Here is a 26,577-nt window from a genome sequence, read left to right as displayed (position 1 = left end):
ATCTTGGTGTAAAACAATAAACAAACCTTGATGAGATCCAGATCACACTGACCCCTTTCATAGGCAACACAAGCCAAATGCGGATCCCTCTTTTCACAGTACTTGCCAACCACAGAACTATCATAGAAAGGATTTTCACGCAGGAAGCGCTCAGGATTGTTATTGCTATCAATATAGATCTTCGCCAAAGCATTGTGAGTAGCAGGTTCCTCACAACCTTCATGAATTCTAGCCTCCAGCCATGGAAGCAACAATTTTAACCTGTAACAAAAGGTAGAATACAGGAGGTGAATTCTGACCAAAAACAGCAGCTTGGTAATATAGATTAAGACTGAAGTCAAATTGTACTCATGCCCACAATTCCTAGCATGCATCTTAGCGAAGTCAGAGAAGCTACATGACTTTGAAAAGCATAACCAAGTAATCATTCATACCTCTGGCTTATGAGGATTTGTAGATCATCAGTTCGGAAGTGTGAACATGAGAGAAGGTGGCAGATACAAATTTAAGTGTTAGCAGGTCAGCCTCAGTGAGGTCATGTTCAAATTCCACTCGAGCACAAATTCTGGACTGACATTCCCAGTGCAGTAGTCCACTATCAGGAGGTGTTGTTTTTCAGAAAAGACCTTAAGCCATGGCCCTGTCTGCTCTCTTGGGTAGATGTAAAGTCCTGTGGCACTATTTAAACAGCAAGGGAGCTCTGATCATTGCCTACCACCTAGTAAAAGCTAATCTGAATGTCTGATCACCAAAAGGTTGTAGGAAGTCAGGAAATTTAAAGTACAATATTTGAGTTTACATTCTAGTGCTGTTCCCTGCTCTTGCCCCAAACTGGAAAACACCAACTTTGCTGCCAATTTCCACCCTTCTACCTTCTCATGGTCCATTGACAATTCCCTTCCTTGACTTCTGTTTCCATAACTGGGGATAAGCTGTTTAATATTTAAGTCCACCAACTCCCATAGTTATCTTGACTACCCTGCCTCCTGTTAAGGACTCCATTTCACTCTCCCAGTTTCTGTCACATCTGTTCTGGTAATGCAACCTTCCACAACAGCACTTCTGATACATTTTTCTTTTTCCTCAAGGGAAGATTCGCTTTCCCACCATTGACTTCCCCCCACCCTCCCCCAGTGGTTGACAGGGCGCTTGATTGCGTTTGATCCATTTCCCACACTTCTACCCTCACCCCTTACTTGCCAAAACCGTGACAGGGTTCCCCTTGTCCTCAGTTTCCACCCCATCAGCCTCCATACCCAAAGGATCATCCTCTGCCATATCCAGCATGATGCCACCACCACATCTTCCCTTCCCATCAGCATTCGAAGGAACCAGTCCCTTCACCACACCCTGGTCCACTCCATCACCCCCAACACTGTCCCCTTCCTATGCAACTGCAGGTTAACACCTGCCCCTTTACCTCTTCACCCACCATCGAAGGCCCCAAAAACAATCCTTCCAGGTGAAACAGTGATTTACTTGTACTATAAATTTAGTATACTCTATGAACTGCTCATAATGCAGTCTCCTCTACGCTGGAGACAAAATGCAGATTGGGTGACCACTTTGCAGAACACCTCCGCTCAGTCTGCAAGCATGACAGCTTCCAGTTGCTTGCCATTTTAGTTCACTGCCTTGTTCACTCCCATATTTCTGTCCTCTGCCTGTTTCAGTGAAGCTGAATGCAAGCTCGAGGAATAGCACCTCATCCTGATTAGGCACTTTGGTTTTCCGGCTTCATGGAGTTCAACAATTTCAGACCATGACCTGCTCTTAAACCTCATGTTTTTGGACAGAGCTGTTCATTCTGCCATTAACACTCCCTCTGGACAATTGCTTTGTCTTTTATTCCATGACATGTCATTTAATCTCTCCTGCCCTCCATCCCAGACTTTCCCCTTTTGTTTATTCCCCCCACACCCCCATTTTCACTTGCATAAAAAGTTGACATTTCTAACCTTTGCCAGTTGCGAAAGGTCATCGACCTAAAACATTAACTGTTTCTCTACAGATGCTGCCAGACCTGTTGAGTATTTCCAATACTACTTCTGAAATACATGCTATAGCTTGCATGCTTTGACTGACCTGTGCAATGCCAGTATTTTCTTCTTGCAAATCTGTTGCAACACTAACCAAATCCAAATATGTACACGACATACCCACAGCTGCTGATTCTGCCATATGACAAACATAAAAACCCTTACTAGTGGTACAAAGGTAAAGAATGCTGATGTGCATGGGGTATGGTCCAATAGGAAAGACTGATTCTAAGTTATCTGAACCCTCTGTTACATACGCTTCCTTCAAAGTGTTTTTGGGGGAAAGCAATGAAAGACCTGGAACTGTAGGTGACAGAAGGAACAGTGCCACTGAAAGCCAGTAGGGGAACTTTATTCACTTACCTCAAAAGCAGAGGCAGCAAGCACAGGAAAAAAGGAAAATCAGCTACTTCAGTTACTGACCTGTTCCTTTTCTCCACTTCACCCACAAGCTCATCAGTTGAAAACTGTCCACGGACTATAGTGATAAGATTTTTAATAACTTCTTCAGAGCAATCCACATCCAGCAGTCCACCCACCACTACTGGAAGCCTGCTGGGATTCACCTGCACACAATGAGACACTAGAATTGGCAACAGATTTTTTTTTTGACTGTCACAAAAAAAGCTAAAGTGGATTAATTAGTTGTCTACTTATGAATTCACTCTTGCCTTCCAGCCTGTCATTTTATCGCCTAAAATCATAAAAGTTAGTCAATCCAATTTAACAGCATGTTTTGTGGCTCCACACCAGTTATGTAGGTTTATAAAGTTAAAGATCAGTATTGAAATGTCACCCCAATGCTATGGTGTGTAAGTTGTGACAGCTTCTGTAGAATTTCAGAATTTAAGTGGCTATGCAAAATGTCACAAACAGTATAAAAAGAAACCATTCTGCCCATTGTGCTTGTACCAGCTGTTTGAAAGTTATCAATTAGTCCCACATCCTGGCTCATTCTCCCCCTTTCAAAGATTTATCTAATTCCCCTTTAAAGACAATAAAATCAACACATTAGAAATCACAAGTGAACACTGAGCAACAGTAAGCAATTCGGAAATCAAATGGTATGTTGGTCTTTACTACAAAGGGATTGGAGTATAAACAAGGTTTACTACAGCTGAGCAAATCACACCTGGGATTACTGTACAGAGTTGGTCTCCTTACCCAAGGAAGGATATATTTGCCTTCAAGGGCAAACAAAAAGTCTCACTAGACTGATTCCTGTGATGAGAGGACTGTAGAGACAGAGACTGTAGAGACTCAGACTGTAGGCTAGGCCTATATCCCCTACAGTTTAGATGAATGAGAAGTGACCACATTGAAACAAAAATTAAGGGGCTTGACAGGATAGATGCTGGTAAGATGTTCCTCTTGGCTGGAGGTTTGAGAAGTACGGTCAGTCATTTAGGAAGAATTTCTAAATGGGCTGTGGATCTTGAATTTGCTATGGAGGTCTGTGGATGCTCAGCCAGAGTATATTTAGGGCTTCCAAAAATCTGAGGCATATGGAGTGCTAGAAGATGGAATTGAGGTGAAAGATCAACCATGATCTATTGACTGGCAGTGTAGGCATGGAGTGCCAAATGGTCTACTCCATTTCAAATGTACAGTCCATTTTTGAAAAAAGCTTTAATTCCCAAAGCAGCAGTCACAAGATAGCTAGTTCTAAACAACTTTGATGGTTTTAAATTATTTCACTCACCTTCTGAACATAGATTTCAATGTACTTCTGTAGGTTGTTGCGATACAAGTACAGAACTAGGTCATGAACAAAGTCAAACCGGTCACACACAATGATCAGTGGGAGCTGATCAGTCAACTTGGCTTCCTGAAAACAAAGTAAAAGTTACAATTGACAAGAAACTGGCAGTAAATAGTTCAAATCTTCAGGCTGCTGCAGCTCAACTTGTTCAGCTGAACAGTAAAACAGCATGTTGTCTGTCAGCACACAAACACCACAAACCCTTCCAGTTTATTCCCAACTGCTGACATAGGTCTACCTGAACTTCTGAACAGTGCTTGAAACCATGAACAGTGCTTACAAAAAAATGACAGTATGGGGGCTAAATAATTCTTTACAAGAATTGTTAGCACTTTTAATCTACAGGTTTGCAGTTCAATTGCTTATTTCAAAAGTTGTAAACGCTTTAAAGTGTGATCAAGATTCAAAATGGGATTTAGATATTACAAAGAGGTTCTAGATACCGTGCAATCCACAGGGTGAACAGATACAAAAGATCATTTGTCACAAACAAATAGTTCAGTGAACTTACTAGCCTAGTTTTATTTCTCTCCCCAATCCAAAAAAAAACTTTAAAATTCAGAACTTAACTATTTCACGTGTCTCCCTCTTTTAAAGATTGCAGAAAAAAATTCAGAAAGAATTTCTGGATAGCAAGGTAGTGACTGGCCATGGACAGGCAAATGCTGCAGCAGCTCAAACCAATATTACTGAAATAGACACATCAGGTACAACACAAGGTGACAGAATTGAATCCTTTAGAGTTGTCATTAACCTCTTAAAGTATATGTATATAGATGTTAACCCACATAACAATAACTACCACTGTACTCTTAAATGTTGGTAGCTTTGATACATCATGCCAAAAGTCTGACCATTCTACTTCAATAGTTAAACTTACTGCTTTCAAACTTTGCAATGTACTTCAAAATCACTAACTACAGATAAAGACCCAATTTAAAATTCTTTGGCAGCAACTCTAAAGTGGAATTTCTGAATCTCCTGGGTGAACACAGCAGTATGGCAAATTCAATTTGCTTCAATAAAACTGGCAGGTTGGTCACGTTTAAGCTGGTCAACAAACATTTCTAATACCACTTCAAAAAGTGGACAAAATAACTTCTTCCCTCCTTTCCTTAGAGTTCAAGAGCTTATACAAGGCATCACTAGAGCATTATGAAGAGTGCAGGAGGACATGCCAGGAGCAGCACCAGGCATACCTGAAAGTAAGGAGTCAACCTGGTGAAGTTACAACACAGGACTACTTGCATGCAATAGATAGGGCTAAGCAATCCCACAACCAACGGATCAAATCTAAACTCTGCAGTCCTGCCACATCAGACAAGAACGATGGCCAATTAAACGGATTGTAAAGCATGGCTACTGACCTGAACCCGACCCAACATGTCAGGGTCGGGTCAGGTCACTCTTCCAGGTCTAACATTCAGGCTCCGGTCAGGTAGGGCTGGACATGGACTGTGCTGCTTGCTCTGGGAAGTAATCTTCAAATGAAGATCCAGGATGTTAAGGCAGGAAATGTGCAGTCCAGACTCCACACTCCGCAGTAGAACCTGGCTGCCTCAAGAAACCCGACTAAGTGTCAGGTTCAAATTGGGTCAGGCATTTTAAAAACTTAAAAGACTCGGGGCAGCTGTTGTCGGGTTTTAATTTGATACCCGAGCCAGGCTTTAACTGATAGGAGGTGGCTCCACAAATATATCCCCATCCTCAACATGGGGGAGCCCAGCACATCAATGCAAAAGGCTGAAACATATGCATCCATCTTCAGCCACAAGTGCAGAGTGGATGATCCATCTCTGCTTCCTGAGGTCCCCAGTATCAGATGCCAGTCTTCAGCCAGATTCACTCCATGTGATATCCAGAAACAGTTGAAGGCACTGGATACAGCAAAGGCAATGGGCCCTGACAACATTCTGGCAGTACTGAAGACTCATGTGCCAGAACTAGCTGCACCTCTAGCCAAGCTGTTCCAGTATAGCTACAACACAGGCATCTACCTGGCAATGTGGAAAATTGTCCAGCTTTGTCTTGCACACAAAAAGCAGGACTAGTCCAACCTGGCCAATTACTGCCCTATCAGTCTACTCCTGATCAGCAAAAAGTGATTGAAGGGGGGTCAGGTCAGTGTTATCAAGTGGCACTTGCTCAGCAATAACTTGCACTGTTTGGGTTCCATCAGGGCCACGTGGCTCCTGACCTTATTACAGCCTTGGTTCAAACATGGACAAAATGGCTGAACTCCAAGAGGTGAAGAGAGTGACTGCCCTTGACATAAAGGCCGCATTTGACAATACAGTATCAAAGATTCCTAGCAAAACTAGAGTCAATGGGAACTGGGGAAGATTGTTGGTTGGAGTCATATCTAGCACAAAGAAAGATGGCTGTGGCTGTTGGAGGTCAATCATCTCAGTCCCAGGACATGACTGCAGGAGTTCCTCAGGGTAGCGTCCTCAGCCCAACCATCTTCAGCTGCTTCAGTGACCTTCCCTCCATCATAAAAGGTCAGAAATGGGGACGTTCACTGATTGCAGTGCTCAGCACCATTCATGACTCCTCAGATACTGAAGCAGCCCATTTACATATGTAGCAAGACCTGGACAACATCCAGGCTTGGGCTGATAAGTGGAAAGTAACATTCATGCCAGGGGAGGTGGTGGCATAGTGGTAATGTCACTGGACTAGTAACCCAGAGACTCAGGGTATTGCTCTGGGGACATTGGTTCAAATACCACAGCAGAAGGAGTTTGAATTCAGTTAATAAATCTGGAATTCAAAGCTAGTCAAATGATAGCCATGAAACCATTGTCAATTGTAGTAAAAACCCATTTGGCTCAAGGTCATAAAGGTATGCAGCACCGGCATACCTCAAAATGAGGAATCAACCTGGTGAAGCTACAACACAGGACTGTGTGCCAGACTGCATAAGCAACATGCGATAGACAAAGCTAAGCGATCCAACAGATCAGATTTAAGCTCTGCAGTCCTGCCACATTAAGCTGTGAATGATGGTGGGCAACTAACCAACCGACTGGAGGTGGTGGCTCCGCAAATATCCCCATCCTCAACAATGGGGGAGCCCAGAATATCAGTGCAAAAGATAAGGCTAAAACATTTGCAACAATCTTCATCCAGAAGAGCCAAGTTGATGATCCATCAGTTTCCTCTTGACATCCCCAGCATCACATGCCAGACTTCAGCCAATATGATTCACTCCATGTGATATCAAGAAACAAATGAAGGCACTGGACACTACAAAGGTTATGGACCCTGAATATTCCAGCATGTGCTCCAGAACTTGCTGCACCCCTAGCCAAGCTGTTCCAGTACAGCTACAGCACTGGCATCTACCTGGCAATGTGGAAAATTGCCCAGGTATGCCCTGTACACAAAAAGGACAAATCCAACCCAACAAATTACCACCCCAGTCTACTCAAATCAGTAAAATAATGGAAGGTGTCAAACAATGCCATCAAGCAGCACTTGCTCAGCAATAACCTGCTCAATGACTCAGTTTGGGTTCCACCAGGGCCACTCACCTCCTGACTTCATTACAGCCTTGGTTTAAAACGGCCAAAAAAAAAAAAAAAGCTGAACTCAAGGTGGTGAGGAGAGTGTGACTGCCCTAGACACCAAGGCAGCATTTGACGGAGTATGGCATCAAGGAGCCCTAGCAAAACTGGAGTCAATGAGAATTGAGGGGAATTATCTGCTGGTTGGAATCCTACCTAGCACAAAGGAAGATGTTTGTGGTTGTTGGAGGTCAATCATCTGAGCTCCAGGACATCACTGCAGGAGTTCCTCTGGGGAGTGTCCTAGGCCCAACCATCTTCAGCTGCTTCAATGATCTTTCTTCAATCATAAGGTAAGTGGGGATGTTTGCTGATGATTGCACAATGTTCAGCACCATTTGTGACTCCTAATATGCTGAAGCAGTCACTGTAGAAATGCAGCAAGACCTGGACAATATCCAGCCTTGGGCTGTTAAGTGGCAAGTAACATTCATGCCACACAAGTGCCAGGCAATAACCATCTCCAAAAGGAGAATCTAACCATTGCCATTCAATGGTATTACCATCACTGAATCCCCCACCAACATCTTGGGGACCACTAGTGACCAGAAACTGAACTGGAGTAGCCATATAAATACCATGGCTACAAGAGCAGGTTAGAGGCTGGGAACCCTGCAGCAAGTAACACCTGACTCCCAAAAGTCTGTCCACCATGTACAAGACAGAAGTCGGAGGGTGATGGAATACTCTCCACTTGCCTGGACAGTGCAGCAACACTCAAAGCTAGACACCATTCAGGACAAAGCAGCCCATCCACAAACAAACATTCACTCCCTCCACCACCACAGTCCAAGCAGTGTGTAATATCTGCAAGATGCACTGCAGCAATGCACCAAGGCTCCTTAAAACAGCACCTTCAAACTTGTGATTTCTACCAACTAGAAGGACAAGGGCAGCAAATGCACGGGAGCACCTGCACGATCCCCTCCAAGCCACACATCATGACTTAGCACTATAATGCAGTTCCTTCACTGTCACTGGGTCAAAATCCTGGAACTCCCTTTCTAACAGCACTGGGGGTGTACCTACACCCCAAATACTCTAGCAGTTCAAGACAGCTCACCACCACCTTCTCAAGGGCAATTATGGATGGGCAATATGCTGGCCTAGCTAGTGATGCACACATCCCCCAAATAAATAGAAACCCAGTAGTATTCTGTCCACCTTCATGTGGTGATGCCCTATGACAAGGCCAGATTTACAGCAGAGTGGACAGCACTGATTCAAGATTCAAATGTTAATTCTGCCAGTACAAGTGAACACTGGAGCATTTAAAGCACCTTCTGCACATAGGCAGACATTGATCAGCTATCCAGAGAAGCTCAGTATTGAAGGGGTTTGCACATCCAATAACTGCAAGCTCAAGTTTCATTAACTGCATTTTACAAGCAATTCATTTTGATGAATAATTATTCAACAGACACTGATCAATACTTGATAGGACAACTGGACACCAGGGAAAAGATGTGGTTTCCTAGCCAAGTATGACAATATATGAACAGAAAATGCTAGAAACACTCGCCATCTAGCAATATCTGCAGAGAGAAAAAAAAAAAGATTTCAGGTTGGTGACCCTCTGTTGGAACAGTTGATGTCTGGCAGCCACAGTACTTTGTTCTGACAATACAGACTTGCATTTATAACATTTCAGAATGTCTCAAATGCAGTTATAACCGATGATTCCCAGGATTGAATGGTTATCCTAGGATAGGAGAGGAGTAGAATGGGCCTATACTCTAGAGTTAAGAATGAGAGGTGACCTCACTGAAATAAGACTGAAACTACCCCATCAAGCCTTCAAAAATGCAGTTACCCCTGGCTAGGGAACCTTTTAGAACACTCTGAAAATGACCCTGTAAGGGTCAGCCATTTCATGGAAACATAGAAAATAGGAGTAGGCCATTCATTATCATGGCTGATCATCCAACTCAGTAACCTGTTCCCACATTCGCCCCATATCTTTTGATCCCTGTAGACCCAAGAGTTATATTTAACTCCTTCTTGAAAACAATGTTTTGGCCTCAACTGCTTTGCAGTAGCAAATTCCACAGGTTCAAAACTCTGGGTGAAGAAATTTCTCATCTCAGTCCTGACAGTATACCCAGTATCCTTAGACTATGACCCCTGGTTCTGGACTCCCCTATCGGGAACATCCTCCCTGCATCTACCCTGTCAAGTCCTGTTAGAATTTTACAGGTTTCTATGAGATTCCCTCACTTCTGAACTCCAGCAAATGTAATCCTAACCGACTCAATCTCTCCTCATACATCAGTCCCGCCATCCCAGGAATCAGTCTGGTAAACCTTTGCTGCACTCCCTCTATAGCAAGAACATCCTTCCTCAGATAAGACCAAAACTGCACAATATTCCAGGTGTGGCCTCACCAAGCCCCTGTAATAACTGCAGCAAGACATCTCTGCTCCTGTACTTGAATCATTTATGAAGGCCAACATACCATTTGCCTGTAACTGCCTGTTGGACCTGCATGCTTACCTTCAATGACTGGTGTACAAGAACTCAGGTCTCACTGCATATTCCCTTCAGTTTATAGCCAGATAATAATCTGTCTTCCTGTTTTTGCTACCATATAGTGGGTAAATGTGAGGTTATCCACATTATATACTGCATCTGCCATGCATTAGCCCACTCACTCTTGTCCAAGTCACCCTGAAGCCCCTCTGCATCCTCCTTACAATTCACCCTCCAACCCAGTTTTGTCATCTGCAAATTTGGAGATATTACATTTAGTTTACTCATCTAAATCATTAATAGTGAATAGCTGCAGTCCTAGCACCGATCCCTGTGGTGCCCCACTAGTCACTGCCTGCCATTTGGAGAAAGACCATTTATCCCACAGTTTGTCTGCCAACCAATTTTCTATCCATCGCAATACACTATCCCCAATCCCATGCGCTTTAATTTTACACGCAAATCTCATGTGGCACTGGCTCCCCCTCATCAGCTCTATAGTTACATCCTCAAAAGAATTCTAGTAGATTTGTCAAGCACGATTTTCTTTTCAAAAATCTATGCTGACTGTCCAATTCGACCACTGTCCAAGAGCTCTGCTATAAAATCTTTGATGGACTCTACAATTTTCCCCACTACTGACATCAGGCTGACTGGTCTATAATTCCCTGTTTTCTCTCTACCTCCCTTTTTAAATAGTGGGGTTACATTAGCTTCCCTCCAATCTATAGGAACTGTTCCAGAGTCTATAGAATCTTGGAAGATGACCAATGCATCCACTATTTCTAGGGCCACTTCCTTAAGTACTCTGGGATGCATACCATCTGGCCCTGTGGATCTATCAGCCAATTTCCCCAACACCATTTCTCTACTCACTGATTTCCTTCAGCTCCTCCCCTCACTAAACCTAGCGTTCCCCAACTTTTCTGGTATGATATTTGTGTCCTCTTTGCGAAGACAGAAATATGCATTTAGTTGGTCAGCCATTTTTGTTGACATAATAAATTCCCATTTCTGACTAAGGGATCTACATTTGTCTTCACATACCTGTAGAAATTTTCAGTTAGTTTTTATGTTCCCTGCAAGCTTGCTCTTGTACTGTTTTCCCCTTCTTATTTAATCCCTTGGTCCTCCTTTGGAGAATTCTAAACTTCTCCCAATCCTCAGGTGTTTCTGGTGAATTTATATGCCTCTATGGATCTAATGCTAATTTCAGACAGACAGGGAAAAATTTCTTCAGAGGGTTGAGAATCTTTGGAATTCTCTACCCAAGGGCTGCAGGTGCTCAATGCGTTTATTTCAAAACAGTGACATCTTTGGACACTGAGGGCATCAGCTATGGGGAAAAAAAAAAACCAGGTAGGAAAATGAAGTTCAAGTAGAAGTTCATCAATGATATCACTAAATGGCAGAGCAGGCTTGAGGGGTTGTATGGTTTTCACCTACTCATTTATGTTTATGTTCCATAACAAAACAAAAAATGCTGGAAATACTCAGCAGGTCTGGCAGCATCTGTGGAGAGAGAGAAGCAGAGTTAACGTTTTAGGTCAGTGACCTTTCATCAGAACTGGTCAAGGTTAGATACGTAACATTAGATAAGCAAATAAAGCAGGGGTGGGGCAAAAAAGATAACAAAAAGGAAGTTGTTAATAGGACAGTCAGAATAACTGACAAGGTGGTCATGGAACAAAGGCAAAGGGTGTATTAATGGTGTGAAGACAAAGCATTAATGTAGAAAGGGTGTTAAATGACAATGAACAGCCCTGGCCAAAAGCAAACATGAAAACAGTGGGCAGGTACATGGCAAAAAACAAAAACTAAAAATAAAGGGGTGGGGGGCAGTCACGCTCTGAAATTATGAACTCAATGTTCAGTCCAGTAGGCTGTAGCCTGCCTCATGAGTAAGAGATGCTGTTCCTCAAGCTTGTGTTATGTTCACTGGAACACTACAGCAGCCCAGGACAGATGTGGGCATGAGAGCAGGGAGTGTACTGAGATGGCAAGCAACAGGAAGCTTGGGGTCACGCAATCTGCGTTTGGTCTCAGTTTCGAAGTAGTGAATGTAGCATACTAAATTGAAAGTACAAGTAAATTGCTTCTTCACCTGAAAGGAGTGTTTGGGGCCTTGGATATGAGAGGGGGGTGATAAAAGGGCAGGCATTACACCTGTGATTGCATGGGAAGGTGTGTCGGAAGGGGACGAGGTGTCAGGGGTAATGGAGAAGTGGACAGGGTGTTGCAGAGGGAACGATCCCTTCAGAATGCTGATAGGGGAGGGGAAGATGCACTTGGCAGTGACATCACACTGGACATGGCAGAAATGGCCGAGGATGATCTTTTGGATGTGGAGGCGGGTGGGGTGGAAAGTGAGGAAAAGAGGAACCCTGTCGTGGTTCTGGGAGGGAGGGGGAAGGGGTGAGGGCAGAGGTGCAGGAAATGGGCTGGACACAGTCGAGGTCAACCACAGTGGGGAGCAATGTTTATGTTCCATTGTTTGTGTAGAAAATGTAGCTGCCAATTTGTTCACATGCCCTCACAAACAGCAAATGCAATACAACCAGATAATCTGCAGTTAAATAGTCAGTCAAGGTCAAGAGATAGGTATTTAAAAACATCCCATGTTTGATCAGGGGTGTAGCTAAATAAGATTGCATACATTTCATATAGCACTACTTTTAAAACATGATTATGTTAGCACAAGTGGCAGATGTGGCATGCTTGCTAACTTCAATGAATTGGAATACCATTTAAAACAGGATTGATTAGTTAAAAAAAAAGAGGAACTTCCCTACTCTGAATAGTGGTTTAAAAAAAAAAGAGGACCTTCACAGAACAGGGCAGGCAGGACCTCTTAGATAGTGCCTCCAACACAGCATCCCCTGAATGCTGCACTGGATGGTCATTCAAGTGGGCTGCTAGCCAAATTTTTCCCAGAGGTGAGGAATGACCAACTGATCAATGCATTGCCAAGACCCTTGACAAAGACAAGGAAGGTACAAGTATAACTTTACAAGTACCTTTAGGAAGTTCTTCACACGTTCCGAATCATAGCAGTTGCTCTCACGACATATACGTTCAACTTCTTTAATTTGCCCAGTCTTACAGGCTGCCTGAATATACTTGAAATGAACATCTGGCTCCTGGCTGAAATTCACAATGGATCCAAGGAAATAAAATAATCCTAATTGAGAGGAGAACACATATGAGGTGCAGGTTAACACTCAATAGCTCTAAACATTTAGAACAGAATTAGAATGGTAGAGTTAATTTGAGATAGTATTGCACTCAGCATACAAGTTAGTGCCAGAAGCTACTTCCATTAGCAGTTTTGTTTTCTTCTTACAGCAATTTAAGAGTCTTTTGCACAAACTAAATCAATATTTTGAACCAAGAGGTATTTTTAAATTTGGGGGAGGGGAGAAGAGGATGTGGGCATCACTAGCTAGGCCAGCATTTACTCCCCATTCCTAAAAATTGTCCGAGAAGGAGGTGAGCTGCCTTCTTGAACCACTGCAGTCCTTGGGGTGTAGGTACACCCAGTGCTGTAGAGTGTTCCTGGAATGCGACTAGCAAGAGTGAAGGAACAATGATATAGTTCCAATTCAGGATAGTGTGGGGCTTGGATGAAAACTTGCATGTGGTGTTACCATGCATTTGCAGCCCTTGTCCATCTAGGTGGTAGAGATCACAAGTTTGGAAGGTGCTGTTGAAGGAGCCTTGGTGAATTGCTGCAGGGCATTTTGTATATGGTACATGCCATCACTGTGCGTCAGTGGAGGGGGGAGCAGATGTTTAAGGTGGTGGATGAGGCATTGATCAAGTGGGTTGTGTCCTGGATAGTGTTGAGCTTCAATTGTTGGAGCTGCACCCGTCCAGGCAAGTGGACAGTATTCCATCATACTCCTGACTTATGCCTTTATAGATGGTAGGCAGGCATTGGAGAGACACAGGGAGGAGTGTTAGTTGTCAGAATTCCCAGCCTCTGACCTGCTCTTGTAGCCATAGCACTTATGCGGCTGGTCCAGTTCAGTTTCTGGTCAATGGCGACCCCCCCCCCCCCAAGGATGCTGATAGTGGAGGACTCTGATGGTAATGCCACTGATCAAGGGGAGATGGTAAGGTTCTCATTTGAATTGGTCATTGCCTGGCATGTTACTTGCCACTTACCAGCCCCAAGCCTGGATATGGACACAGGCTGCTTCAGTATTTGAAGAGTTGCAAATGTGCAACGTTCAGCACCAAACATCCCCACTTCTGATCTTATGGAGGGAAGGTGCTTGGGCAGAGGACACTATCCTGAGGGACTCCTGCAGTGATGTCCTGGGACTGAGATGAATGACCAACAACCAAAATCATATTCCTTAATGAGAGGTATGACTCGAGTTTTCTCCGATTCCCATTGACTAATTTTGCTATGCCATCTACCCAGTAATGAGGAAAATAGTCTAGATATGTCCTGAATATGGCATCAAGGGCACTCACTTCAACAAGTTCAGCTTTGTCCATGTTTGAACCAAGGCTGTAACAAGGTCAGAGCTCTATTGCCCTGGCAGAACCCAAACAGAGCAGTGAGCAAGTGCCACTTGATAGCACTGTTGACAACCCCTTCCATCACTTTGCTGATTGGGAGTAGACTGACAGCAGTAATTGGCAAGGCTGAATTTGTCCTGCTTTTGTGCACAGGACATACCTGGGCAATTTTCCATATTACAGGGTAGATGCCAGTGTTCTAACTGTACTGGAAAAGCTTGCCAGGGCCCATAGCCTTGGCAGTATCTAGTGTCTTCAGCAGTTTCATATCATGGAGTGAATCAGTTGGCTGACCACTGGCATGTGATGCTGGGGACCTCAGGATGCCAAGATGGATCACCCATTCAGTACTTATGGCTGAATATGGATGCAAATGCTTCAGCCTCGTCTTTTGCAGGAATGTGCTGGGATCCCCATTGTTCAAGATGGGGATATTTGTGGAGCTGCCTTCTTTCAGTTGTTTAACTGCCCACCATTCATGACTGGATGTAGTAGGACTACAGAACTTAGATCAGATCCACTGGTTGTGGGAGCATCTTCCAATGGAGTAATTAGGTTATTCCAAGAAAAAGAAGCTCATCTCTACTCATTACAGATTCAACCTCGAGTTGAGAAGCTGTATTAGAAATCAGAAGCAGGTCTATCCTGCTTCTCCCTTCCTGAGGAAAAAAAAAAAGAGAAAGCCCACCCAAATTCTATAGATAGTCCTGCATAATTTGTGTCACATTAGTTTATTTATGGGAAAAATTGCTCATTACATGGTTAATTCCTCCACACTTATCTACGGTTGAGATATTAACCTTCACTATTTGGTTCTTCAAATACAACTCAGTTGTGGCAACTCTTTTAGCACAATTTTAAAGTCACTGAATATTTTAGGCAAGTTGTGACTACTAAACTGTAGCTTAATGTTTAGCAAGAAAATGTATGCAATGTTATAAAAAGGTGATTTGGTTTCATCACCTTAATGGATGAACAATGTAAATATACCAATATAAAAGCTCCCCCCAATGAAATCTGCTGTAACTTTATTTTAGGAAGGGTGTGGTCAGGTCTGGTAATGAGCAACGAAAGATCAGTTAGCTGAACCAAGTGTTTGAATGAGGAACTTAAAAGTAGTGATATTTTGAGCAGGTTTAGTGACCAAAGGCACATATCAGTACAGAAACAAGGTCACTGATTTGGAATAGTATAGATCTAGAAACATGAGTGCACTGAGGCATAAAGAAAAAAGTGACAAGATTGTAGATCAATGTTAAGTTGCAGAATAGAAACTACAGTTCAAACTTTCTAATGTAAGAAAAACAGCAACAGAACAATCCTGCAAAAATCAGAAGGAAAATGGAAGTTGATCAAAAGTCAGTTAGGAGTTAATGTGCATTATACAGAGATACCAGTTTGGTCAGGCATTATGCAAGTGTTGCAAGTCACTTCTATGCTGTGAAACAGCTTACCTTCATAACTCTTAAAGGATTCAAAAAGCTCTACCAATGACTGCGTGCCAAGTTGCTCATGGTACTTGGATGCTACTTGCACACACAGCTGGAGATTTTGGCGAATGTTAGCTGACAACATGGCACGCAAGCACTCAAGAGAATCTTCTACCGAGAGTGCACCGAAGAAGTTCACAAGCCACTAGGAGTGAGGAAAAGAAACATTTAAACCCTAGCTTCCAGTGAGTGGCTCATTACAGATAAATTATATCAAATCTTCAGATTATAACTAGATCAAAGAAAGATTGTATTTATATCTTAACAGTTCAGTAGCTTATCAGACATTTAGCTGAAGGCAAAAGTGGCAGTATGCTTATAGCCAGATCCCACAAAGAGGAAAGAAACAATCCAAAATTCTGTTATCTGTACAAGGTGGCGTTGGTTGAAGTTGGCCAGGACACCAGCGAAACATCCTGCACCAACTGCTATAGGACACTGATGTGGAATTTAACACCCACTTGAACCAGACTCGGCCTCTTAAAATATTAATCAGTACTAGTGAATAATCTAGAACAGATACAACTATACGAGTGATTACAGTTGTTGCAGGACCCACACCAAATATGTTTCAGTCACACTTCAGTTTTCAGTCTTCAAAAGCAGATTAAGGGAGAGATGGTTCAATTTTAAAAAGATAATACCCCCCCTGAAATATCTCTGCATGTTTTGGCTGAGGGAGAATTACCAGAGCCAGAACCAGATTTTTCAGCAAGGGTCACGAGATAATCAAAGTAGGGACCTCACTTCAGGTTAATTTTTTTTTTTTTTTTTTTTTTAAATCCCTCCCTATCCCAGAAATACAATTCTAACTTTCATTGCTACCCTGAACAGCTAAATGAACAACCTAGCACTCCTCTGCAATTGCATTGAACATTCAAGCTACTCCAATCTTAAATAGCTTACTGCAATGTTAAAATTTGCAATTGGTAAATGAATTGGGCTTAACCCCAGTATGGAAGGCAAAACTTGAGCAGTTCCTTCTTTTCCAACTTAAATCACATCATGCTGCCTGGAATGCTAATTACATATGTATCCAGGAAAGCCTTCCTGCCCCATGGTAGGGGCCCATCCTCTGCAGTTCAGTTATGCATGCATATCCCACAAAGCTAGAACTCCTAGATCAGACCATCCAATTCTAAACTGGCAATTTATTTCCCCCCCCATTTGGTTTATAAAACATTGGAAAAAAAAAAAGTCATCCAAGCTGATGACTTGCATTCACACAAGCTTACATGATCGAGCCCAAGAATTTGACTAAGTTATTTGCTTCTACTGAAGCTGCCAATTCTGTGCAGCTACCCCAGCATACTTTCATTCATTTCCTTTGAGGAAGTTTACTTTCACGAATGACAGTCAAGTCTACATTCTAGTCAGGAGACTTAATTTTAAAGACATCTGGTAAATGTGTGATTTTGGTAACAGAAGTGAAGAGACTCAACCCCATACTTGCTGCTAGAGAGACAATTGCTGGATTGTAATTTTAACCAATAGCTCACTGCATATTTAAATGTCATGCATTTGACTTGTACATTAGAAGCTATGTACATTTTTCAAGTCAATGGCTTCCAAGTTCAAAACCATGACAAGCTTCATTAAAAATGCTTACAGCAGGGAATGAGGTTAACCTGTTGGACAGAGATAGCATTTGCTTCTCTAGTCTCCTAGATCTAGAAGCCACAGGTGACAACAATTGTCTGGATAATGGAACCAAATGCAGACTTTAGGAGTTGACAACAGAATGTCACCATTTTGCCTAAAGAGACAAACAGCTTGCCACTACTCAGCTATTTTAAACTTAGTCTCTATTGAGACTCAAGCCACATCAAAAAGCTGCATTTTACTGGACACTAAATGGGAAAATGCCCAAATACTTGGATTAATTTAGTTAACTTTAATTCATACCTCAGGGTTCAGAAGGTGAGTATGCACAACAGCTCGCTTAATATCATACAGATCTGTATAGTGCTCCAAGGCCCTCTGCAGCAAGCCAGCCTTTTCACACAGCTGGGCAATGTGGGCTCGATCATAGTGAGTGAACATCTGGTTTCCGAGGATCGCATCAGCAACCTGAGAAAACAAAGACCTATTAGTAAGCACATTAGACATTCACAACTCAAACTACAATAACCAGCTGCTACAATTGGTTAGATTAAGATGTAGCTATATGAATGTCAAATTCTAGAGACTCAGCATATAGTGTACAAAATATACAAGCAGACTTCAGAAAGATGCTGAGTTAGCAGTCAAATACTAAAGTATCTTTAGCTTTTGATTAGCCAACATGCAAGCTAATGTTCAACTAGCAAGGTAGAATGGTCTATAAAATGTATTGTGGTTTAATAAATTTAAATGTCAATCTAATTAAAATGGGACAGTTCCTAGCTGATTAATACTCTTCAGATAATACTCCCTGGCTCACATGGGAATATTCTGTGTAGCCTGAAATCTTAAACATTGAATATGAATATCCAAATAGAGGCAAGTCAGAATTCCAGACTGTACCTATTGCAACTATCAGTGGCACTGCAATAGATCAAGTTAAAATTGCAATGCCAAGCTTTTAAAGAGAGGACTGAATAATGAGACTGGTGAGCTCTGCATCTTGAACAGATGGCACTGCCTTTACCTAATGCTATAAGATGCAGTAGGTTGAGTGCTCCAAATGCTTTCCATAAATTTACTCCATGGCTCACTAAGCTTGTCAGAACCCAAGGCCATTCCCACACTGCAATGCAGCGATGTTACTTAACACAAGTGCATAGAATGCTTCAGATGCATAGCATCTTGTGCAAATTTGCAGTATAGTGCCATGTTGCTGATGAGGACTACTCCAGATAAGGACAGCTTCCGAAGACAGGATTAGATTTATTGTCATATTTAAACAATGTTGTCAAATTAGCATTTATCTGAAGATGTTAGAAAAATACTATTGACACCTTTTCCATTAGGCAAGATATTGTTAGCTGGAAGTATAGGGAAAAACTTAAATGCAGGGAGCATTTAGGATCTGGAATGCACTGCATCTGTGGTTGTGGTGGAGGCAGACTGAATTGCTTTCAAAAAGGGAATTGGATAATTATCTGGAGATAATTGCAGGGCTATAGGGAAAGGCAAAAGAATGGAACTAGCTGAATAGCTTAGAACACCAGCACAGACACGACAGGCCTCCTTCTTTGCTGTAACCATTCTATGGTTCAATAAATATTGCAGCATTGAAATGTCAAGGGACTAAAACAAGAACAACTGTAGGATCTTTGGAAAAAGATCAGACTAGACTTGAAACGTGAACAGTGAAGGGTTTAATTTTTGTTTTGCTCTGCTCTCAAACACAAACCACCCAAAACACCAAGTATATCCAGTTAGTAAAGTACATTCCCCACCTGTGGTGCATGGATCAAATTCATTTCAAGTAGACGAGTCTGTAAATGACCCTCAGAAGGCCTATTATTCTTCAGAGCATCCAACAGGAAAGAAGTACACTGCTGGATCAGGTTATTCTCCATAAACACATCTACAATCTGGAAGGAAACAGTGCATAAACCTTCAGGAACTTGCACAGCTCAATACAGTGCTACAATTATCAGTGCTCAACTATATGGACGATAATTTTTTCTAAAAATCCCAGATTTGATTCTTGGCCTATTGAGATAGCTGATCTGTTAGGGATGCAGTTGCATCAGGAAGAGATTTCTGTTCAACTGCTAATCCCAACTGCAAGAGCATGGGGGATGCTGGGCAAAGTCCTGCAAATGATGCCCTCCACAATCAAACAACCTGCTGACATTTGCTGGCTGGACTAGCTTGGAGAATGCCATTTGATAAAGGCACTAGAGGGAGAGGTCTCTGGAACAATCAGTTTCAGGGGGAGGGAAATAGTGTGTAAAGACAAGTCATGAAAATTAAGCCAAACTTCAACATAAATTTAAAAATCACATCTCTGAAGGCCACTGGAGAAAAAAAAAGTTAAACTGAAGAGTGAAGAATTTACTTTTTAAAAAGTCACTCAACAAACTTGGTTTTTGTTCCCATTTTATTGTTCTAGATCAAGAATTACAGGAAGTCCAATACTCAAGCAACCCATCATGAGCATTCGTTAGATTACACAACAGGGCAGTGCAGTTCATGCATTCTGCAGAAAAAGGTCAAGTTACTTAACTCCTGCTTGCTCTTGGACTTTATACTGAGCCCAACAGGAATGGCAAAATGCTGCTAAATTATAAACCTGCTTCATTGCATTAAAGAATTCTTTAAAACTACACAAAAAGAAACTGAGTTTTCACTGATCAAGTTTACAGAAAAAGCAGTAAAGGAAATTGCAAGTAGAATAAATTTAATTTTAAACTGCTGCTCGTCAAACAGCTTATTGGTTGAGCATTGGACCATTTAGGCATTAGACAGCCAAGTAAAAAAAAAAATTCAGTTTTTCACATGATCTATTCAATCCACATTTCCATTAACCAAATCTGTACTAATTCCCAGAAACAACTCAACCCATGAAAAAGACTAGCAGTAGCAAGTAACTAAACAGAGTTTGACTCAGCATCAACACATCCTCAGCTAAAATCGCAACAAAGCATACTGGCAGATTCAAATCTAAAGCTTGATTAAGAAAATGAAGCAAGACATTCTGGAACAGACCTGATTGATATTAGCTAGAGGCTCATCATCCTGGACAAGCATCTGTGCAAACTGAAGTCCCTGGTCAGGGCTCACCCGCATAACATTTCTCAGCAGGAAGACCCAGTCTGGAGTGTAACCAACCTGTTAACACATTAGTTTACACCAAGTCATAACTTGCAACAATTTGAAGTCACTGGAAAAAAAAGTAACTTGCACCTTTGTGACAATATTTTGTGGACAAGTATTTTTATGTACTTCATGGTGAAGACCAATGTAAGGTTTGCACAAATCAAGTGAGAATTTCAAGTACAAGAATATTTACAAGATAGTTCTTAAATACACAATTCCTGTAGTCTTTAAATGGAGAGAGAAATTAAAAAAGCATTTTCTAGCATTGATTTAAAGCTTCTGCATGAAAACTATTTAGCAGGCACAATTTCTAAAGTAATTGTCTACAAGAAAATACCTTTTTTGCATAAAGAACAATTTTCTGGAATTGTCCAGTCTCTGCAAAACACTGTATAACTTTATTTGGCACATTGGCTCGTAGATAGACACTTAAAGCTAGTGTGGGATCAGCTGTCTTCACCAAGTCCCCCAGCTCCTCAGAACACTCCAGCTACAAGAGTTAAAGTACACAATATGTATTATTGTATCTGCTGGTTCATTTTAAAGTGGATACACTGCATATTAATATTTGAAGTTGTATTTACTGCATTTATAACTAGTCCTGACAAGTCAAACTGCCCTCCAGCATAGACCAAAGTTAAACTTGTTACCTTGTCTTCCTTTAGCCATTTTTCCAGCAGCTGCTTGCGGCCTTGTTGCAGAACAGGTCGGCAAAGTTCAAGTGATTCATATTTGTTCAGCTGCCCCTGATCGAGGAGTATTCCAAAATACTGGAGAAGAGGCGAAGCTTGCCCTGGCTGGGCTGGGACAGTCTGGAATTTTCTAATGGTGTCTGGAGTCCGCAGGATACCCTAATAATTGAAGGCACTAGTAACTCCAACTCAAATGCATTTATGTCACAGCTACAAATTTAATGTGCAATATTGCATATGATTATAAACTGATTTACCCACTGCACATTTGAGTATGTTTCTTGTGTACACCCATGCATGTATACAATTCTCACATGCTAGTTATGACTATGCTGAAGTTACTCAATACCCTTGGTGGATGAGAGCTGTCCACCTACTGAAGAATCGGTGGCAAACCCTCTTCTGCCTGGCCTGGGGATCGTACCTGCATTGTGCAGGTCCCCAGCCTTTGCTCGAGGTGGCACTTCCACCCACAAGGCAGGAAGTCCTGTCTAATACAGTTGCTGGCCAATCAGCAGTCTGGCAGGTCTTCGTCCCAGCAGCACCACCAGGAGCTATGGTGACTGCTAGGACTACAGCCCAGCTACCCAAAGATGTTGGGGGAGCCTGGAACCAAGTTAAGTATTGGTTGACTCGCCTGGGGTGATTGGCCTGGGGCAGGCAGGCTGCTTTGCCACTACCCTGCATAAAGTGGCAGTGGAGGCAGGAGCTAGTCAGTAAATGCCCTCCACCCCCAAAGCCTCCTACTCCATATTACACCCCCAACCCCCCCACTCATGGAAGGGGGGGCATAAAATTCAGCCCAATGTTAAATGCCTTTATTTTACCACACTGGAATCAGCTATGGAATATAACAGATATGCAGAACAGACGATTTCATTAACTACAGCATTATGGATGCCAAGCTGTTTGTTCCACTGCTGGGCCAATGTGGTCTAGGGTTTTGCTGACCATTTTACATAACAAAATGTCCTAGTTAGAATGCAGGAAACCCACAAGTTACATTTATATAAAATAGAATCTTAATAGATCAGGATGAGGGTAATGCAATTGATGGTGTACACAGACTTCCAAAAAGGCATTGGATAACAAGTCATATTGCAGACTTGTCAGCAAAGTTAGAGCCCATGGTATAAAAAGGGACAGTGGCAGCATAGATAGGAAGTTGGCAGAGTGACAGGAAACAGTAGTGAATGGTTGTTTTTTTGACTGAGGATGCTATACAGTCAGTTCCCCAGGGCTCAGTACTAGGTCCACTGCTTTTCTTGATCTATATTAGTGACCTGGACTTGGGTGCACAAGGCACAATATCAAATTTTGAAGATGAAGTATTGAGATAGTGATGGATTTCAAGGACAGACAGGCTGGAGGAATGGGCAGACACATGGCAGATGAAATTTAATGCAGGCAAGTGTGAAGGGATTCATTTTGGCAGGAAGAACAAGGACAGGCAATATAAAAGGATACAATTCTAAAGATGTGTGCAGAAGCAGAGGGCCCTGGGATATTTGTGCACAGTATGGTGGTGGAGGAGTGGCAGGGGATGAAGTCAATTTTACAAGAACAGGGGTGATGGGAAAGTGGGACAAGATACAGGCAGTTTGACAAACTAGTTTAAAGAGTACAAATGGTGGAGGTTGACCAGAAGAGCATTGCAATATGGAATTTGGAGAAAACAGAAGTTTGTGTGTTTCAGAGCAGGTAGGGGATGTTACAACTTGAAGTGTTTGAGATGCAGGATATTGGGTTGAAAGATGCAGAGGTTGACAACAGGCTGATATAATGGCTGTGGAGGGGGACCAAATTAGTAGCAAGGGAGAGTCTGTAGGTATTTGTTCATAAGCATGCAGTAAAAAAAAAGTTCCTTGGTGGTCCTTTTGGAGAATAAAACAAGGTAGTCAAGGTAGCTGTGGGCTTATCCAAGGAGAATTCCAGCATTGAATGGCAGGAGTGTAGGAAGTAGATGAAGTAGGTAGTGAAAAGAGTAAAAATGAGAAATGACATTGAAGGACTTAGGATTGGGTGATAGGAAAGGAAAGGCAAGAAGAAAGGCCCCGAGGGGGAAGGAAAAAAAGTATAGCACCCATCTGGAGTGGCAGCCAAAATAAGAATGCAGAGGGAATTTCAAGATTATACAAACATAGCAAATATTGAGTGATGTGAATACTCATTATTGCAGCTATTTAAGCTTAAAAATGCTATAATGCCTGTCCACCCAGAGTTGGAGAAACAGAAAGAGGGTCAACACCTGAAATACAAATCCAGTAAATTCTGACAAGTAAATTTTAGTGACTTTAAAACTAAACTGTTCAGATCCAAAAATGCAATTTTGTTACAGCAAATCTGAGGTTCCAAGAACAAAAAGGTTCATCATCATAAGCAGTGTCTTTAGAAAGTGTTAAATGCACACACCTTTGGTGCAGATGCAGCTACTTTAGCAGCTTCAGTGTAGTTTCCTTGTGCAAACAAGGTATTAAACTTTCGTGCAAAAAGTTCCTCAGCACCAGCAAGGTTGCTTCTTACAGCCATACGTAGAGCCAAATCTGGGTTTTGGAGCACATGTGTGGCATAATTAACAATATTTTCTTCTTCCACACAAACAGATAGTACCTGCAAGTAAAAGTTGCCTAAATTAAATGAAGATCTCTACACAGGTGACAATTTACAGTACAGTAAAATGCAAACACATCATGTGCAGAGTAGAATGTAATTTGCATCCCAAAATTGAGTCACATCTCATTAGCTCACTAAAGTGTTGAGTATACATTTAGAAAATGTATACGACTCTGCAAATACACAGGGCAAGATCCCAAGGTTAAATATCTTGCCCTCAAATCAAGCCCATGCAGCTATACCAAGGAATCTACTCCTTTGTAAACAAAGAGAAAAAGTGGCTTTGTAGTGAAAAGCTCCCTTGCAAGAGTCTCAATGCAGCAGGACTTTGGCTCGACTTGCCACATTTGTGGATAGGGACACTATCAGCAGTTAATTATATGCCTTGCAACCAAAGCATTATACAACAATTAAGCAACACAGTAACTTCAAAAAAGCTTACCAGCTTCATTACTAATGTAGAGTTATAGTCCTACAGCACAAACAGACCCTTCAGCCCATTATGTCCATGCTGGACATCAAGCACCTATTTATTCTAATCCCATTTTCTAGCACTTGGCCCATAGCCTTGATGCTATGGTGTTTCAAGTGTTCATCTAAATACTTAAATGTGAGGGTTCCTGCCTCTACAACCCCTTCAGGCAGTGTTCCAGATTCCAACCACCCTCTGAAAAACTTTCCTCAACTCCCCTCTAAACCTCCTGCCCCTTACCTTAAAAAGGTATGCCCCCTGGTTATTGACACCTCCACTAAGGGAAAGAGCTTCTTCCCATCTATGACCTCAAATCAGGACCCACAACCGCACCCCACCCCCTTCTCTGCTCTAAGGAAAACAACCCTAGCTGATCCAGTCTCTTCATAGCCGAAATGCTCCAGCCTAGGCAATATGCTGGTGAAACTCCTCTGCACCCTCTCCAGTGCAATCACATCCTTCCTATAGGGAGACTACCAGAACTGTACATAGTACTCCTGCTGTGGAGTAACTAGCATTTTATACAGTTACATCATAACCTCCCTGCTCTATTTATATGCCTCAGTTAATAAAGGAACATATCCCATATGCATTCCTAACCACCCTATCTACCTGTGCTGCTGCCTTCAGTGATCTGAGGTACACCAAGGTCCCTCTGACCCTCTACTTCCTAGGGTCCTACAATCCATTGTATATTCCCTTGCCTTGCCCTCCCAAAATGCATTACCTCACTTCAGGATTAAATTCCATTTGCCACTGCTCTGCCCATCTATATCATCCTGTAATCCAAGGCTATCCTCACTATGACACCAATTTTTGTGTCATCTGTGACCTTACTGATTATACCTCCTATATTCATGCCCTAATCATTAATGTACACTACAAACAGTAAGGGTCCCAGCACTGATCCCTGCAGTACACCACTGGTCACAGGCTTCCAATCGCAAAAACAACCCTCTACCATCACCCTCTGTCTCCTGCCACTAAGCCAATTTTGGATCCAAAGGGGTGTTACCTTCTTGACCAATCTCCCATGCAGGACCTTATCAAAAGCCTTACTGAAGTCCATGTAAACTATAACACAGCTAGTCACCTTGAAAAATATCAAACTGGTGAGACAATCTCCAACAAAGCTATGCTGACAATCCTGATCAACTCCTGCCTCTCCAAGTGGCAATTAATCCTGTCCCTCAATTTAATAGCTTCCCTACTATTGATGTTAGTCACTGGCCTGTAATTAACTGGTTTATCCCTACTACCCTTCTTGAATAATGGTACCACATTTGCTGTCCTCCAGTACCTCTCCTGTGGTCAGAGTATTTGAAAATTTGTGTCAGAGCCCCTGCAATCTCCTCCCTTGCTGCCTGGGATACATCTCATTTGGGTGTGGGGATTTATCCACCTAAGCCTGCTAAAACCACCTCCCTTTCAATACTAATTTGTTCAAGTATATCAAACCACCACCCCACCCCCCAACACCTACACAGTCCTTCTCCATAGTGAAGACAGATGAAAAGTAAATCATTTAAAACTTCACCTATGTCCTCTGGCTGCGCATGCAGATTGTCTCTTTGGTCCCTAATGGGCCCTACTCTTTCCCTGGTTATCCTCTTGCCCGTAAAATATACTTATAAAACTCCTTGGGATTTTCCTTTATTGTGACTGCCAGTGTTTTTTCATGCCCACTTTGCTTTTTTAAAAAAAATATAAAAAGTACCCCCTACACTTTCTATTCTCTTCTAGGGCCTCTGCTGTTTTCAGCCCTCTGAATCTGCCATAAGCTTTTTTTTCCCTCATCAGATCCTCTACCCCATGACATCCAAGGTTCCCTGGACTTGTCAGTCCTACCCTTCACCTTTATGGAATATGTTGGCCCTGAACACTTTTGAATGACTCCCACTGGTCAGATGTAGACTCTTACAAGTAGCTACCACCAGCCCACTTTGGCCAGATCCCATTTTATCATATTGGAATCTGCCTTTCCCAATTCAGTACTTTTATTTCTGGTTCATCTTTGTCCTTTTCCATAACTATCTTAAATCTTAGTTATGGTCACTATCCCCAAAATGCTCCCCCACTGACATTAGCACTTGCCCAGCTTCCTTGCCCAAAATGAAAACCAGTACCACCCCTTCTCTAGTTAGACTTTCCACATGCTAGCTCAAAAAGCTCTCCTAGATGTACTTTCA

The 26,577-nt window shown here is 42.3% G+C and overlaps 1 protein-coding gene across 1 annotated transcript in view; it reads right to left on the bottom strand.

Moving 5' to 3' along the window:
- Positions 1-26,577, bottom strand: part of cltcl1 (clathrin, heavy chain-like 1) — a 74,195-nt gene that overhangs the window by 22,772 nt on the left and 24,846 nt on the right. The window contains exons 7-17 of the mRNA XM_068054678.1: positions 23,716-23,913; positions 21,262-21,462; positions 20,949-21,101; positions 20,501-20,623; positions 19,243-19,380; positions 17,765-17,929; positions 15,824-16,004; positions 12,857-13,020; positions 3,742-3,867; positions 2,463-2,605; positions 27-261 (exon numbers count right to left, since the gene is read on the bottom strand). Coding sequence (XP_067910779.1) covers positions 27-261; positions 2,463-2,605; positions 3,742-3,867; positions 12,857-13,020; positions 15,824-16,004; positions 17,765-17,929; positions 19,243-19,380; positions 20,501-20,623; positions 20,949-21,101; positions 21,262-21,462; positions 23,716-23,913 — 1,827 coding nt within the window. The remainder of the gene's footprint in view (positions 1-26; positions 262-2,462; positions 2,606-3,741; positions 3,868-12,856; positions 13,021-15,823; positions 16,005-17,764; positions 17,930-19,242; positions 19,381-20,500; positions 20,624-20,948; positions 21,102-21,261; positions 21,463-23,715; positions 23,914-26,577) is intronic.

The sequence above is a fragment of the Heterodontus francisci genome, chromosome 23, assembly GCF_036365525.1.
Source record: "Heterodontus francisci isolate sHetFra1 chromosome 23, sHetFra1.hap1, whole genome shotgun sequence".
NCBI classification, from domain to species: domain Eukaryota; kingdom Metazoa; phylum Chordata; class Chondrichthyes; order Heterodontiformes; family Heterodontidae; genus Heterodontus; species Heterodontus francisci.
This window is presented reverse-complemented; position numbering and strand designations above follow the sequence as displayed.